Source organism: Drosophila tropicalis, unplaced genomic scaffold (genome assembly GCF_018151085.1).
Source record: "Drosophila tropicalis isolate 14030-0801.00 unplaced genomic scaffold, ASM1815108v1 contig_158, whole genome shotgun sequence".
NCBI lineage: Eukaryota > Metazoa > Arthropoda > Insecta > Diptera > Drosophilidae > Drosophila > Drosophila tropicalis.
Window position 1 is genome coordinate 2644563 of NW_027172602.1, and position 17425 is coordinate 2661987.

Here is a 17425-nt window from a genome sequence, read left to right on the forward strand (position 1 = left end):
AATGGATGGACGGAAGGACTAAGATAGGGACAAGGACAGACATGCGCCCATATAACAACGTATAACGTATCCCCAATGGACAGAGAGGCCAAACCCAAGGCCTGGGTTTGCCGTTGCTGTTGCCGTTGCCATTGCCGCCATTTTACCGTTGCAACACCCCCGAGTGAGTGTGTGTGTGTGTTTGTGTGTGTGTGTGTGTGTGTGTGCCACCATGCATTTGACGGGCTGCAGGTGCGACCCAACGACAACGAACGACATGACGGAAAGGCAAAAAGGACGAAAAGGTGGACACGAAACTGCTGGCAAACTGGGGTAAGAGGGCGAGGTTGATTGCGAACAAAATTTCCGACCTATCGCATGCAGTATGCTCGTTGCGTTTTTGTTGCCTTTGCCGCCTGCATGATGCGTGTACATACATCCATACATACATCCGTTCATCCATCCATCCATCCATCCATCCAAAGAGTGAGAGTTTGGCAATGGAGTGCTGGAGGGGGCACACATACGTTTGTATATAAAAGGAATTGGAATAGGTTTTTAGGAACACAGAGCCATAGAGTATAGTATGCCCTGATGGTGTGTGTCTGGTCTGGTCTGGGTGGTCCGGGTGGTCTGGGTGTTGCATGGTGGAGCATTTTGTGTGCGAATACCTCGCCTCGCCTTGGTTTTTGCGATATCAATTAAGGATATGCTGCTGCTAGAGCCTGACTCTCCACTTTAGAATATGTAGGCAGACAACACCAATACACACACACACACACACACACATACACATCTAGGAAGGCAGACAACAGGTCGAGTCAAGTGGTCCACACCCGTGGTGTAAAGTGGTGCTGTGTGTGTGTGTGTGTGTATGGACTTTACCCAAATGAACGAAATCAAGGATCGACAACATGAACTCGTACGAATGATTTAGTTGTCCGCCTACCTATTTCCCCTGGCTCCCCTCCTCTACACTACTTTACAGAACCCTATCATCCCCAGAGTTCACACTCCCTCTCGCTATATCTCTCTTTCTTTCTCTCTCTCTCTCTATACAGACAGACAGTAGTCAATGTGCGAAAAGGACTTCACTAAACACACTCGCTCCCTCTCTCTATGACTATAATGTCATATTAGTCAAAAATTTCCACTAGATCTTATTCGAAAGGACAAATTCTTAAGAAGATAAGCCTTTTTTTAAGGACTCACATAAGATACATACAAGGATCTAGTTAATAACATTGGGCAACAGATCATAAGCTTCTGTTCTTTGGGTTATTGTTCTTAAGAAATGTTTGGTTCCGATTTTTGAATGGTTTTTGAGAGAAAGTCTTTATCTAATTATTACGCCGTTTCTTAGTACTCAAATCGTTGAACCGTTAGATAAGAAAGTTCAATGATATCATGGTCATTCCCCATTCCACCTTTCACTTGCATTCTCTTTGTTGCCTACGTCCCTGATTTCATGTGGGGGAACGCCACCAAAAAACATTTGCTCCCTCGGTCGCCCACAAAACCGTAACCATGGGAGGAAGGGGTTCAGTAGGTGGAAACTCTTCATATACGAATGCCCATTCATACATCTCCATCTTTAACGACCGACGCACCGACCGACCGAAAGACCGACCGACCGACCGACCGAACGTGCGTCCCTTCGTTCATTCATCCGACCGTTTGTCCGACTCGCTATATCCGTCCCGTCCGCAACGTTGTTCGATGCCTCTGCAATGGACAGCAGAAATTAAGGAATGAGTGACTGAGTAAGCAAAAAGAAAAGAAAGAAATACAAAAAAAAACAACAAAGATTGTGTGCAAAAGACGAGAGAGAGAGAGAGAGAGAGCGAGAGATAGTTGCATGAACGCGTATACGCCGCATGGTACATACGTATACCCCTACAGAGACACACACACACATGTGTGTGTGAGTGTGTGTGCGTGTGCGTCGTTGTGTGTGTGTGTGTATGAGCCCTAATGGAAATTGGTTTTATGCATGTTGGGTTTTGTTTATTTTTATATTTTTGCTAATGTTTTGCAGAATGCGAGTGGCAGCAGCCGCCGCCGCCGCCGTCGTCCTCGTTCTCGTCCTTCTGCTCCTCGTCTTCGTCCTGGTCGTCGTGGCTTTACCGAAATGGACATGTCTAGGCTGGTTGGTTGGGATATCATACACACACACACACACACACACACAAACTCTATCTATCTTTCATCTCTATCTCTTCGTCTGTCTCACTCTGGCGCATCCTTTGTGTGTGAGTTTTTGGTAAATGCTGTTATTTTTTGGGTGTCGACTGTACTTCCGGATATTGCATAGAAGGATATTGTTGTTTTTGCTCTCTCTCTCTCTCTTTCTCTGAGGTTTAGGCAGTACCAATACGCCTCTTTCGATTAGCTGTTAAGCGAAATACCGTGTTGTGGACACACATTTGTAGGTATGCACATATACATATGTACATACATAGATTCATGGACAGCATAGTGTGCCCCTAACCAAGTATCCTGCCCCTTCCATGCACACCGGAACACCGGTTAGTGGTCAAACCAAACTGAACTACAACCGGACTATGTTGAAAATTCTATGCTCAATAATTGGCAAACTTTCCACAGTGGCACTTTACATAATTTTTGTTTTCAAATACTTAAGTTTTTTTTCGAAAAGTTAATAATACCAGTCAACCAAATTTTAAGTACACACAGTACAGTTAAACCTCGCTAAAGTTAACTCCTACATCCAGTTCTTCAAATTCAAAAATGATCATCTTTCCCCGCCAAAAGTATGCAAAGTATGTCCCAAGTTGAGAAATACAATTCTTAAAAACTTTGTATGTAAATTTTGGGATATTCTTTAGCCAAAAAATGATCCCTTTTTGGCCACAATATATTCTTGAAGTTCTTTACAGCTTGTGCACCAAATAGGGATCAAAATTTCAACCAAATTTCACTTTCTTAAGCTGATTTTGATTGTTTTTTAATATAGAATATTAATTATGCCAATAATGTTTATTGAAAATATTGGGAAATATATTTAGCACGTGAATCTATTCAAGTGGCAGAGAGTGTATCGCTTTGACTATGAATGTTTTTGTATGGATTCCCGATCTGACTGTCTAATATACAAGTTCCAAAGATTTTGAAATCGTTTTCGAGTTTCTAGTTCAAATATTTTTCAGCATATCAATATTTTTATTTTTAGTAATTTTCAAACAACTCTTAGTAAGAGACTAGTAAAGGCCGCGCCTCCTTGTTGTCCTTGGATTGGATGTTTTCTCTGCTTGTTCTCGCTTTCTCACGCTTTCTATCTCCCTTTCGGTCATCAAATTTTTTCCTATATCTCGCTCCTCGTTCCTCTGTCAGAGACGAAAGGACCAAAGTGGGGCTTCTTGTGGGCAGTTAAAAGTCGAACCTTGTTTCAACTCCCCTCTCTGGCCTCTGTGTCTCTTTTGGGTGTGTGTGTGTGTCTCTGTGGGCGTGTGTCCTTTTGCATGCAATTTTTATACTCCAACACACCCGAAAAAAGAGCACAAGGTGACTAATCAACTTATTCCTGTGAAACTTGCCAAATCAAGATATCCAAGAACGATTTTCGTGCTATATTTAACTTTTAAAAGGTTTTACCAATCTAAGCTAGTTTATGGAATACTTACTTACTTTATCTTAAGTTTTAGTTGGATCAAAATTTCTCATTTTTGTTGGAAAATTGATTGCCACAAAGTTCGAATAGAAAATTTCCGAGAAATTAGCTCCTCTGTTAGCTTAAGTCTATCTTAGGATGATGATCTTTAAAGGAAGTAAATGATATACCATCCTGGAAAGTTCCTTCATTCATTTTTTGATCATATTAATCAATTGAAGTGCGATTAGAAATAAAACCGAAAATCTAAAGATAAATAAAGCTCACCGATGGATCACCGAAAATCGATAACTTTCCTTAAAGAAATTGAAAGTGTTCCATGCAAAGGATTCATTTAAGAGCATTTTCTTCAACTTTTGTTTCTATGGGTAAAAGGGAAGGGATATTTCCCCAGGGATCATTCTCTGGTGTGCAAGATAAACGAAGCTCACCGAAGGATCACCGAAAGTCGATAACTTACCTTTGAAAAATTGATCGAAAGTGTTCTCAAACAAGCTGAAAAAGCTTTTCCCCCATGTCCTTAACCAAAAAGGTCAATGGAAAGGATTCATTTAAGAGTATTTTTTTCAACTTTTGTCTCTATGGGTAAAAGGGAAGGTATATTTCCTTAATTTACCCTACCCTTTCCCCAAGGATCAGTCTCCGGTGTACAAGATAAATGAAGCTCACCGAAGGATCACCGAAAATCGATAACTTACCTTTGAAAAATTGATCGAAAGTGTTCTCGAACGAGCTGAAAAAGCTGTTCTCCCCATGTCCTTAAAAAAATGATCCATGCAAAGGATTCATTTAAGAGTATTTTCTTCAAATTTTGTCTCTAAATATTAGAAAAATAAAATTTTCAACTAAAATAACAAAATATGCACATATATATATTTTTTTTGTTGATTTTTTATTTTAGTGTTTGTTTTGTTGGTTTTTTGTTTTGTTTTTTTCTTGTTTTTTTTTTTTTTTTTGTTTTTTCTTTTTGCATTTGCTTTGCAGTATATATTTCTGAGAAAATCGTTTCAAATCGTTTCTCGCACTTATACACAATAGACTGTATTTATATGATCTCTAAATATGTTTTGTAATATTACAATTTCTTGTTTTTGTTTTTTCATTATGTTCAATCCACACTTAAGTTAAGAGCAAAAACCCGCCCAAGAACAAAAAAAAATTGTATTACACAAAAAAAAAAAAATTTGATGTTTTTTGTTTTGTTTTTTTGTTATAGTATGCTTCCCCAATGCCCCAAATTACGCCCACCCAGACATGCACCCATAGTGAAGTTGACTTCGCTATGTCTGGGCCAACGTCAACGCTTTTGCTTCTCCCCCACATCCTGTTTATCAACTGCTTCTACTGGTGGTCGCTGCTCCTCAACTCAACTGAACTCAACTCAACTCAACCCAACTCAACCCAACTCAACTCAACTCAACTCGTTTTGCTCCATGTGGTTTGTTTTGCTTCAGTCTTCGACAGCATACTTCTGGGTCCATTCACGGGCATTGCGTATGGCTTCAGCCTCGTTAACTTTCCATAATTCGGCAACATCATTGGCCAATGGATCATCGGGATTGGGTGCACTTAACAAGGCTTGAATCGATAGTAGGATCGTTCGAATTTGTAAAGCTGGACTCCATTTATCTTTGAGCACATCAAGGCAAATGCGGCCCAAACGATCAATATTTGGATGGTAAATTTTTGTTATGAAACGAACTTTTGGTGCTGACATCGGATAATCTTCGGGCAAAAAGAGTTCCAATTTAAATACGCCACCCTCAAAGGGCGAGTCATTTGGTCCGGTAACAATCACATGGAAATATCTGGCATTATTCTCATCGGGTATGGCATTAATACCAGGCACCGGTTCTTGCATCAAGCGCTGCGTCTCCTTGATGATGCGGCGTGGCAGACTCGACATCGTGTTCTCTTCTCTCTGGATCTTAGGGGGGGACGACGACTGTGTGTTCTCTATAAATGACAAACAAACAAAAATCATAATAATAATAATAATCAAAAGAAAATAAACGACAAATAAAATGCAATAACAATCAAATTATTTTGGCATAGCAACAACATTCTCTCAAACAAAAATTGAAAGTTTTGCCGAGTGTCTGTCTGCATCTGGGATGGTTTTTTTTTCAGTTCTAGTCTAGCATTCACTTTCTTTCTTTTACCACACATGTGACAAACAGACAGACAGATAAGCAACAACAACGAATGGCAGCACAATTGAAAGTTTTCCCTCCCTGCAACTTGCAGCAGCAGCATCATCATCTGCATGCAACACAAAAAAAAAAAAAACGAGCAAAAGAGTTGCATGAACACTACTCACATGGCCATTAGATACTTGGCCCAGGCTACCAGTTGGAACCACTTTCTATGTACATACATATGTGTAAAAACAAGCCCATCCAAGAAACTTTTAAGACTTGGCTCTAATTCGTAAACTAATTTGCAATATTTTAATGCAATTGATTTTCAATTTGTAGTTTGTCTAATTAGAATTGTATTTAGTTTTGAGGATTCTAAATGATTTATTAAATTTTTAATAATATCACGAACCTATCTAGGGAGGAGAGTGAGGAGGTGTGGTCATTACTGCATAAATCTGTCCTAATGAAGCTTCGAAGTGGTCAGACAAACTGATCAAATGCCCCCCACGAAATTTTACAGGATTTCCTAAAGTGGAAGATGCGGATCATCCCCCCAGAAATATTTTCTCTCTCTCTGTCTCTCTCTCTCTCGGCCAAAAGTCAACTAAATTCAACTGTTTTCTTTGAAGATCAGTTTGAAAATTCTAAACTTATAGCTAAATCCATTTTCAAGTCCCTTAAGTGTCCTTAATTTAGAAATCATTTAATATATTTAGATAAAACCTCTTATAATGGATCAAAGCTTAATTTATTTAATCATTTTTCCAGCGTATCCAGTTAAACTTTGAAAATTCTCTAAAAGTTTTAAAAAAGATTAGTTGAAAATTTTACTTTTAAACTCACTAAAAGTGAGGTTAAATTACAATTTTATAGAATTTGAAACCAGTTTGAGGACCAGTGTAGTCCTTCTCTTGACCTTTATAAGGACAAACTGTTTTAAAGGTTAATTGATTTTAACCCATCACAAATATCCTTTAATATATATTTAAACTAATTGTAAGATTAAATTACATGAACCAATGGAACTGGTACATTTCGGATCACAAGGACATGGAAAATGGTTCGAGTTAAGCTCTTATCATGAAACAGAAACATGCAAGCAAGTGCATGTGCATGTAATCGATTTTCCCCCAAACTGGTGTTGTTGTGTGAGGTCACAGGACGATCCAAGGATAAAATGCAGTCAATATATACAAGAGGATGCAAATAAAATGCGTTTTCTCTATGACGCACGAGACGAGAAAAACATATTTAAACGCTCACGCATTATTATTATATGCCGACGTGACGCCCGGTCTCATTGTATGCGCACAAACACAGACACACAAACACACAGGCACACCGACACAGCACAAACAACACTGTGTAAGCGTCTGCCTGCGTATGCGAGGGTGAACGAATTTGCCAGAACTATTCAACAAAACAACAAAAACAAATTCCAGGAGGCAGAATATGAAACGAATAATCTGAAATAAAATGCATGGTTAAAGGGTGGAGAAGGTGTTGGGTTCCTTTTTTTCATTTGTTGTTGTCGTTGTTTTTGTTAAATATGTATTAAAATTTATCGATTTTTTTGAGTGACACACGCACACACACATTCACACATATATGTACATACACTTAAGCCGCTACATGACCAAAAGTATTGATGTAGGTAAGGAGGTGTGTGGGTGTGTGTGTGTAAGTAGGGGGTGGGGAATAATTGTCACGCATATGTCAAATAACAAAAAAAATAATCAATAACTAGAGCTTTTAATGATATTTCTAATAAGAAAATGTACAAATAGCGAACATATTCACACACACACACACATACACAGGCACGCACGAAAAAGACAAGGAAAAAGCATAAGAAAAAAAGACGGCTTTGCCATCAAGACAGAGAAGGAGAAAGAGAGAGAGAAAGAATCACAGAGTAAAAGTTTTTTTTTTTCCTTTTTGCAACGATCGTTAAATGTGTTTTAATTTAAATAATACAGCTTACCCACACACACACACATGCACACACAGACACACTTGACTTGAAAATTTGAACAATTTTGCAATTAATTTGGTTGCTAAATATGTTTTTCTTTTTCTTTACTAATTTTGTTATTGCTTTTGCTGCTGCTGCTGCTGCTGCTGCACTGACACTGAGACAAGCAAATGGCAAAAAAAAAAAGCGAAAAATCTACAACATTTATACATTTATTGCATGTATGTATGTGTGTATGTATTTTTGGGGTGCACAAAACAATTTACCAAGGCAGAAACTGTTTTTCTCGTATTCGAGATTAGTTTCCTATACAATTTATTGTTTTCTTCGATTTGCTTTCTTTGTTGCGATTTTAGTTTTATTATTTGCAGCAGAAAATTTACCACAAATTTTATGAATATCGAAGCACACTTGGAAACAAAAAAAAATTTAACCTTTTCTATGTGTGTGTAACTAATGTTTCACTGTATTGCGTCCATGTGAGCCGCTAACTCCGAGTTATAGAGTTGCCACCATCTCGCAGAGAAAATTTTCAAAAATTATTCTACATTTTCAAACACTTTGAGCAAAAATATCATGTTAAAGTGATTTATTTTAAACAGTTTATTTATTTCTCTTTCAGATTTAATTATTATTTGTGACTTTGCTTTCAAATAGTTGAAATTCCATATATAAAATGTGCTGGTTAGCTGACAGCTCTAGAGCTAAGCAGCTGTCAAATGTACTGACAGCCATAGCAGCCAGCTTAACAGTATGTAATGTGTAGCTGTTATATAGCTAACAGCTTTTGTCCGCCAGCTGTTGAAGTGTTATTTTAAAATGTAGCGGTAAACAGAATAGTTGCCAATTAGACTTAGTTTATCAATTTCCGATTGGAATTTGGATTCACTAAAACAAGTATATTTCATAAGGCTCTCTCTTAAGGCTTTTGCTGGTACATCCTCATTGTCCGAGTCCAGGTCATTTTTTTCAACTGGCCACCAACTTCTACAACTTCTATGCTGATGAATTTTCACGTGACATGGACTTTTTGAAAGTTTATGATTGTAAGTATCTTTCATCTATCAAATTGTCTTTGCTCTGCTCTAAACAGTAGAAACTCGTGTCCTTTCAGAGCCTTCAACTGTAATTATAAGTTTTTTGCCTTCTCAAGAGAAAATCGCAGGCCATAATATGTAAATAATGATTGATTGGTTTGTTTCCTATTGGATGTTTGCCACTGTAAAAAGTGAGAAGTTAGAAACTTCCTACAATTAGACCACTTTTGTAGAGGCATTTCACAGAAAGAGTCAAAATCCAATTAGATATTTCTTTGAAGAAAAATATAAGTACACACACACATACAAATTTGGTTGCCAATTGGCATATGAATAGTGGAAACTGGTTAAATGAAGCAAATGCCAAAACCAATATGTAAAAAGTCTGTTGCAGTTGTCTATAGTCAATATATACTGTATATATGTACATACGTATATGTCGGATAGTGTGCTGTGTGTGTGTGTGTGTGTGTGTGTGTGCATACCATGGGCGGGCAATGTCCAATGGACGCACATGTAAAAACAACAACACAAAACGCAGGCTTTTTTTCTCGCTCGCTCTTGCATGCCTATGCAATGCGATTGAGCAAGCGAACGGAATATGTACGCGTACATATGTATGTATGTATGTATGTACATATAAGCATGCACACACATGAATACGAATGATAAATACTATGCAGGCGAGATAAAAAAAATCAACAACAACACGAATACGCACATACATACATATGTATGTACATATTTTTATGTTTGTATGTGTATGTGTGTACGTTGTAAAAGGGCAGCCATATGCAGTTTGTTGTTTTTGTTTTTGTTTTTTAGGCTGGCCATTCGGCTTTAACCCAACCCACCAAAAAGCCTGCGAGAGAGCGGGGGCGGTCGTCTCTCTGTCGTTTCTTTTTTTTTTTTTTTTTTTTTTTGCCGCTTGCTAAGTCATGTGCGAGGTCCCGTAGCAGTTAGCTTTAGTTCGCTTGTGGGTTAGCAAGGGAGGCATGGTGGTAGCGAGCGAGAGAGACAGAGAGTGAGAGAGCGTATAGTGGGTGAGAGAGGGCTGCCGGTAGGGAGGAAGTTAGCTACATACATATGTACATATATAAGATAGTTTGCTCTTGAGTGCTATTGCATTTGTTGTTGCTGTTAACAGCTGATCTCTGCGCTACCCTGTGCAGCGTCACTTAACAAAATGGCCGCATTTATGATGTGTTCAAGATGAATTCTGATTAGATCCTGGCACCCATAGCCAAAAGCACATTCGGCCGAACGGCAGCACACGAAATCTACACGAAATTTCAAAGTGAGCATGCATAAGTTTGTCGCTTGGCGTTGATCCTTAAACTGTTTGTTATCTCTCACTTTCTTTCGCCAACTAATCCTCTTATGCTAAGTGAACATTGATCCTTTCAGGCAATCTTTGTGACGGACCTCGATTGTCCTGAAGATCAAAGGACCTAACAGCGTATTCATCGTCCTCGAGCCGGCAAACCAAAGTTTTGATCAGAAATTAAGTCACTTTCGTTGGTTTAGTGTTTGTTTATAAACTTTTCATGAATAGAAAATGGGATTTCTCACTTTAGATCCCGGTTAATACGACGGTAAAGGATCGGAAGATTTTCGTCGTTAAGTCCGGAAGACGTTCTAACCGGCGACCTTTTCATATATGTAAGTTTATATTGGGATCTCTCATCGAACTTTTGTCACTGGATTCTACTGTACTTGCAAGTTGTTTCTAAGAACTTTGGAAGCTGTCTATAAGAAATAGCATCGGGATTTAGGGCCAATAAACGTAATAATCGTCAGGAATTGTGGTCCGTATCCTCATCAAGGGATATTTTTGGTCCGTAAGATGCAGTTGCTAAAAGGACAGTCACATTTTCAGGTACTTACATTTTTATTTGGATCATTGTGTGTTTCGAAGATCAAAGGACTAACGGGACTAATTTTCAGCGGTGTAGGAAGGGTTTTCTGACGGACAGACGTACGAACTAACTTGGCTCGCTTAATATGGTCGGAGGTGCCAAAAATCAGTACGTATATTGCAAATGTAATTAAATACTTTGAAGTAATTGTTTATTTTAAAGCAACATTAGTTAAGTTTGTTGATTAGTTTTAGTTTTAATCACAGCATTAATGGCAATGAAAATGCTCATGAATCGCAATTTAATTATGTAATTACAAGTAATTAAAAGTACTTACAATAGAAAACCCTTTGAATGATTCGATGTGAAGCTTGGCAACATGTTGCTAGCCATTGGCAACAAACAAGACACGAAAATGTTGCCAAAGGAGAATCGTCAAATGGTTATTTCTCTTTTCTCTCGCTCACTCTCTCTTTCATCTCATGGCATTGCATCTCAATTTGATTCCTTTGCCACCGACACACACACACACACACACACACACACACACACTCTCTCTCCCGCTCTTCTACTCTTTTCACACTCTTTCTTTTGCAGTCCCTTGCTCTTTGGCTCACACTCGCCGACTTTCTCTTGAGATGAAAACGCAACGAACAAAACGAGCAAAACAAAAAATGCATAAACACAACAAAAACAAAAAACCAAAACAAAAAAAAAAAAAACAAATGGCCGTATCACGCATTGGAAGGTGGAAGAGGGTGGTTGGGGGATGGGGGATGGGGGATGAAGGGTGGTGCGTTGACACCAAGGGGTGTTAGGGCAGTTAGAAAGGGCCAGCCGGTGAGGGGGGTGTAGGTGCACGCAAAAAAAAAAGTGTCCGTTCGTCATTAGGCGTCGCCGTCAACTGCTGTTTTGGGGTCGCCTCCTCATCATTTTTTTTGTTGTTGTTTGTTTTCCTTTTCGTTTTTGGTTTTTCCCATTTTTTTTTTTTTTTTGTTTTTGTGTGGAGTGCAACAGACTTTTTGAGAGAAGGCGTCGCCGTCAACGGGCGGCCGGTGCCTTGGTGGCCTGGCTGGGATGGTTAGGTGGGTTGGGTGGCCGGGGTGGCCGGGGTGGCGGCAAGGATAACGGTCTACAGTGGGTGGCCGCCTGAACAAAGGAAACCCTTGGCAACGCAGGCCAACAAAAAACGGATTCCAAAAAGAGAAAACACAAGAGGCGGCAAAACGAAACGTACGACGAATGTACGAAAGCAAGGACAAGGACGAAGAGACGCGCAATTCCTGAGGATTGCGGGGGCAAGAGGGCGAAGGGCCTAAGTAAGCACCATCGTTGTCCTCATCGTCGACGTCGTCGTCGTCTGCTCTTTGTTTCTCTATGTCTACGTGTGTGTGTGTGTGTGTGTGTGTGTGTGTGTGTGTATGGGTTGTCGGCCGTTTTGGGCCTTCCAACATAGGCCACAGGAGTTTGTTGTCGTCGTTGCCGATTTGGGTTTTCCTTTTTGTTTTTGCTTTCATATTTTCTTTTGGAGTCAATGTCTGGTTGCGTGTGTGTGTCTGTGTGTGTGTGTGTGTGTGTGTGTGCGACTGCGTGCAGACAAGGACGCCAACAACATAGACGGCCCAAAAGCCACCCACCTACCCACCCACCCACCAATCCACCTTGCACCACTTTCAACTTTCCATGCGTTCTCCCAAAACATTCTAGCCTACCCCAACCCGTTCAAAAGCCTTTCGACCTCCCCTCTCTCTCGCTCTCTCTCTCTCCCTCCTCAACATTCTTGTATTCCGTCGCATTTCGATTTTATTGAGCAAACAACGAATTTTCAAATAAAAACAACAAACAACACGATAAAAATGCAAAACAAAATAGACAAAAAAAAAAAAAAACATTATAAACGTACAGGATAATGGGATTCATGGGCGTAGTAATACTTAAAAACCTTTTTTTTTCGGGGAGGGAGAGGAAGTTTCTTTTCCTTTTTCCCTCCGAAAGATTTCATTACATTACATTGAGAAGAATTTCTCCAAGAACTTTCTTTTTCTCTTTGTGTAGGATCAAGATTATTTCATCGAAGGACTCTTAGGAGACCCCGTAAACAGGATCCAGGGGAATCAGGGGATCATTTTGTTGCGGGAAAAGAAAATTAAGCAGTTTCTTAAGAATTTCTCACAACAGTTTTAAGGATAATAATAATTAAATTTCAATTTACGTTTTAAAAAATCGCCAAATTTTCATAAAAATGTTTCGAAAATGTGTATATAATATCAAAATTTTTGTTATTCGCCAATTTCTTAAAGTGATTTTTGTATTTTAAGCGTTGATCCTTACGGTCCTTGATTTTTTAGTAACTATAATAAATATTATAAGTTTCTCTAAGAGTTTCCAACTCCTGATGAAGCCATACTGAAAGGATAATGGAAAGGCAAGGATGGAAGTTAAGTAAAGTGTCTGAAAGGACATTGCAACGACTTTGATCGACCATGTATCAGGTGAAAAGAGTATTTCAAAGTTTCATAAGATATCAAATTGGGATCTCACTCACTCTTTTATACAATTTGATCAGTTTGATGAAGATTAGAAGATTGTCCTTTATTGATGGGCGATCAAATTGATCCAATTTTCTTTCAATTTCAATGAAAAATATCTCATTCGGCGGGAAATTCAATTCACTTTCTTAGGTAGTTCAAGAAAAAGGATACTTTAATACAAATTAGTGTCGCAAAATGGCCTCGTCTAAAAGGATCTAATAAAATTCCATAAAAAATTTATTTAAGATCTTCAGATTCGAAAGTTGGGGATAAACTGTAATCTTCTATAAAGATTTCATAATTCTATCTAAAAACATCTTAAATATTTGCGAAAGAATAGAAAATAACGAAGTTATTGACAAAAGTCACTGTTTTCGATCGATCGTTCCTATGGGAGCTATATGATATAGTCACCCTATCTTTTTGAAATTCGGAACAGTTATTAAGAGATGTATTAAACTAAGAAATGTTTAATTTGAAAGCAATCGCGTTAAAAGTAACGAAGTTATGGACAAAAGTCACTGCTTTCGAACGATCGTTCCTATGAGAGCTATATGATATAGTCACACGATCTTAATCAAATTTGGCACAGTCGTTCATAGGTGTAATTAATTCACCAATATTAAATTTCATGACAATAGCTCAGCAAGGAACGAAGTTATTATGAAAAGTCACTGTTCGTGACTTTGGCGTTGTATGTATATGATATAATGGTCCGATCCGGCTGAATCCGAGATATACAAACTGTGCAGTATATACATTCTATGAGGAGGACAGAAAGACAGATGGGTAAGGCTATTTCAGCTCGTCTTGTCGTGCTGATCAAGAATATATATACATATGTACTTTATATGTTCGGAAATACTTCCTTCTGACCAAAATTAATATAAATATTCCATTAAATTCCGAGAAAATCAGAATCATAAGGACGAATGCCTTTGTTTTCTGTTTCTTGAAGGATTTTCATATGACATTTTCCTGCCAGGGCGAATTTCGGCCCCAAAATGATCGCCAAGTTTGTTGGATGCAATAGTTTTGAAGTCAATGTTTCTCAAACTGTAACTTCCACTTTTGCCACGATCTCATCATCATTCGTCGTCGTTGCTGTCTCTCTCTATCTCTCTCTGCACACACATAACTAACCAGGCCGATCCCCAATCTGCCCTCCACCTCCCCCCGCCAACTACTACTATTACTCCTATAGCCACCCACCCATCACATGCGCGCAAAAAAAAAAAAAACAGAAACAAAAAATATTTGCAAATTTTTTTCTTACACATTACTTTTTTTTTTTTTGTTCTTTGCACTCAATTTTATTTGCTCGCATTTTACCGAAAAAAAAAGAAGAAAAAAAGTTAACTTGTTGTTGTTGTTGTTGTCTCTCTCGCCGTGTGTGTGTGTGTGCGTGCGAGAGAGAGTGTGCTTTATAAGTTTTCTAATTTTATTTTTTGCAAATTCTTCGTTTTTGTTTTGTGCAAAAAAAAAGAAGCAGAAAAAACGCCAGCGACGTCAACGCCAACTTAGCAGCAGATCTGCTGCCTAAGAGATAGATAGATAGAGAGCGAGCAAGTGAGTGAGAGAGAGAGAGCGTGTAAGTGAGTGAGTGAGAGAGAGCGGGTCAGGTGTATCAATGTGTGTGTGTGTATGTTGGCAAAAAACGCGCGCCCGCAAAAAGCACACACACACACACACACACACGAACGAACGAAAGAAAAAAAGAATTCGCAACAAAAGAGAATTCGCAAAACTCTCGCATACAGTTAGTTGCGTGCGGCTTAGCAACAAAAAACAACAACTACAACTACAAATGTTGCCAGCAACATGCCCAACACACACAGAGGATCTCTTGCACACACACACACACACACATGGACACATGGAGAGGGCCACTCTCTCAACTTCTAACTTTGACCAATGCAACTTTTGCACTTTCCATATGTGTGTGTGCGTGTGAGTAGGCGGCCTGTGTGTGTGTGTGTGTGTGTGAGTGCGAATGGAGCACTCTGTTAGTGATTCTAAATGTTTTTTTTTTGTTTTTTGCATTGCGAATTCTTTTTTTTTTTTGCCCATGCATGTAACTGTGTCTGTGTGTGTGTGTGTGTTTGATTTGGTTTGCTTTTGTTTGGAGCTCAGTGGACGCTGACGCTGCTTTTGGCTGGACTCTGCCTGCCTCTCAACGTCGCCGTCGCCACCGCCGCCGTCGTCGTCGTCGTCGTCGTCTATGTTCGCCTCTGTCGACGTTAAATTTGTAGTTGTTGATTTTTTTTCTTTTTTTTTTTTTTTTGTTTTATTTTTTGTGTGTGTTTTTTTTTATAAATTTTTTTTTTTTTCTTTTCGGTTGCCTCTCAGTCAGTCAGTCAGTTGGTTTGTTCATTCGGTTGTATCGTTTACTCCTCGTCGCTTGGTGTGTGAGTGAACCAAAAAAACGAAAAAAAATTTATACAAATTCGCAAAATATTCGCAAAAAATTCGCCAAATTCAAAACAAGAAAATCTACGAAATTTGCAAATAAATTTGATTTTTTTTTTTTTTTGTAATTTCAATTAAAATCCTTGCCATGTGAGAGGATTTCTAATACGTTTTTGCTAGAAGATTTTCTCTCTCCATGGTTTGTGTGTGTGTGTGTGTTGTGCGTGTGTGTGTGTAGTTATAACAAAAGAATCTTTCTTTTATTAAGATTTTTTTTTTTTTTTTTCATGTTGAATTTGATAAAAGTTTATGTGGTTAAAATTAATAATTTGAAAATGGATCGCATTTGATTTTGCTCCACTTCGACTAGCCAGATACTCTATGAAATTCCACAAATGGACTCTTTGATCCTTCGATCTTTGATTAGAACAAGTGTAAATGCAAGGATATACAAGGGACAAAGATATTGATTCATGGAATTATCAAGCATTTTTGAAAACTAAACTTTGGAAGATGGAATATTTCAAATATTTCTTTAAAATGATCTCCTATACTTTTTTTTTATAACAAAATATTCAATATTAATCATGATATTCGAATATATTCGAACAGTTCTAAATGGAATCCAATTGAATTGTTTAAAATTAGTTTTCAATTTCTCAGAATTTGGCTTAGAAATATTTCAAATTGGTTTAATTTAGTTTTAAATTTCTCAGAATATTTCAAATTGTCTAAAATTAGTTTTAAATTTCTCAGAATATTTCAAATTGTCTAAAATTAGTTTTAAATTTCTTAAAATTTGATTTAGGAACATTCCAAATAGGATTCTAAACAGATCAGGATATCATTGAAGGAGTTTTGGCATTTCATATCAAATTTAGTAATTCAAAATTCCTGTTGGATCTCTTTCTTGGTGTATATATATTATTTTTTTTTGGAGGATCTTATTCCTCTCAGGATCTCAGTTTGAGTGTTGAAAATGAAATTGGATCGAATCTCAAGGTTCTGATCGTCAAATAATCTCATTCTATTTGAATATTTTGAGATTCTTTAATCTCATTTCATTTCTAAAACTTTCTAAAACTTTCATTTGTCCTGATTTTGTTTAGTTTTGAAACGAAATATTGGAATATTTTTTTTAGTTTAGTTTGAGAACTTTTGTTGTTGTTGTTGAGCATTTGAGTGAAGTAGGCGAATGAGTGACTGTCGATGAGTGAGTGAGTGAGTTAGTTAGTGAGGGTGGCCCCACTCCGGCCCGCCCCGCTGGCTCCTTTCTCATCATCCGTTTAGTTAGTGTGCAGCGGCGACGTCAGCGCAGTCGGCATAGAGTTCTGACGCTCTATCTATACGTGTGTGTGTGTGTGTTTGTGTGTGCAGCAGCAGCAGCAGCAGCAAGTGCGTTTTTGTTCGTTTCTCTTAACCCGAAGAGTTCACTCAGCGCGTCGTCGTTGTCGTTGTCGTCGGCCATCGTCATCGCAGTCGCAGTCGCAGTTTGCTGCCTCTGTCGCTGTCGCTTAGCCTAAGCTATGGCGATGCTGCACTGTGTGCGTGTGCCTCTCTATGTCTCTCTCTAAGTGTGTGTGTGTGTGTGTGTGAGCCTTTTGCGCTGCCGCCGTTGACGTCGCCAGTCATTCCTGGCCTGGCCTTTTCTTCCTCTTATTATTATTGTGTTTCGCTGTATTTTTTTGCAATTTTTTTTCTTCTCTATGTTGTTGTTGTTGTTGTTGCTGTTGCTGTTGGTGTCTTTTTTTTTTGTTTCTTTCTTTCCATTTTGCTGTGTGTGTTGTCGTTGCCGTTGTCGTTGTCGTTGTCCCGCCGCGTGGTCCGGCGCAACGAACGAACATATCGAAAACGTATTGAATC

At 38.5% G+C, this 17425-nt stretch overlaps 1 protein-coding gene across 4 annotated transcripts; it reads right to left on the reverse strand.

The window, feature by feature from the left end:
• Positions 1–4461: 4461 nt before the first annotated feature.
• Positions 4462–8197, reverse strand: ben (bendless). 4 transcript variants are annotated; one of them, XM_068303288.1, is made up of 2 exons: positions 8110–8197; positions 4462–5566 (listed from the first exon to the last, which is right to left on the reverse strand). In XM_068303288.1, the coding sequence occupies exon 2, from the start codon at positions 5514–5516 to the stop codon at positions 5061–5063; it is 456 nt and encodes a 151-aa protein (XP_068159389.1). In that variant the 5' UTR covers positions 5517–5566; positions 8110–8197; the 3' UTR covers positions 4462–5060. The 4 variants fall into 4 exon arrangements, with proteins under 4 accessions (XP_068159389.1, XP_068159390.1, XP_068159388.1 ...); XM_068303289.1 differs by having other exon boundaries at positions 8161–8180; XM_068303287.1 differs by having other exon boundaries at positions 7993–8154.
• Positions 8198–17425: the final 9228 nt, after the last annotated feature.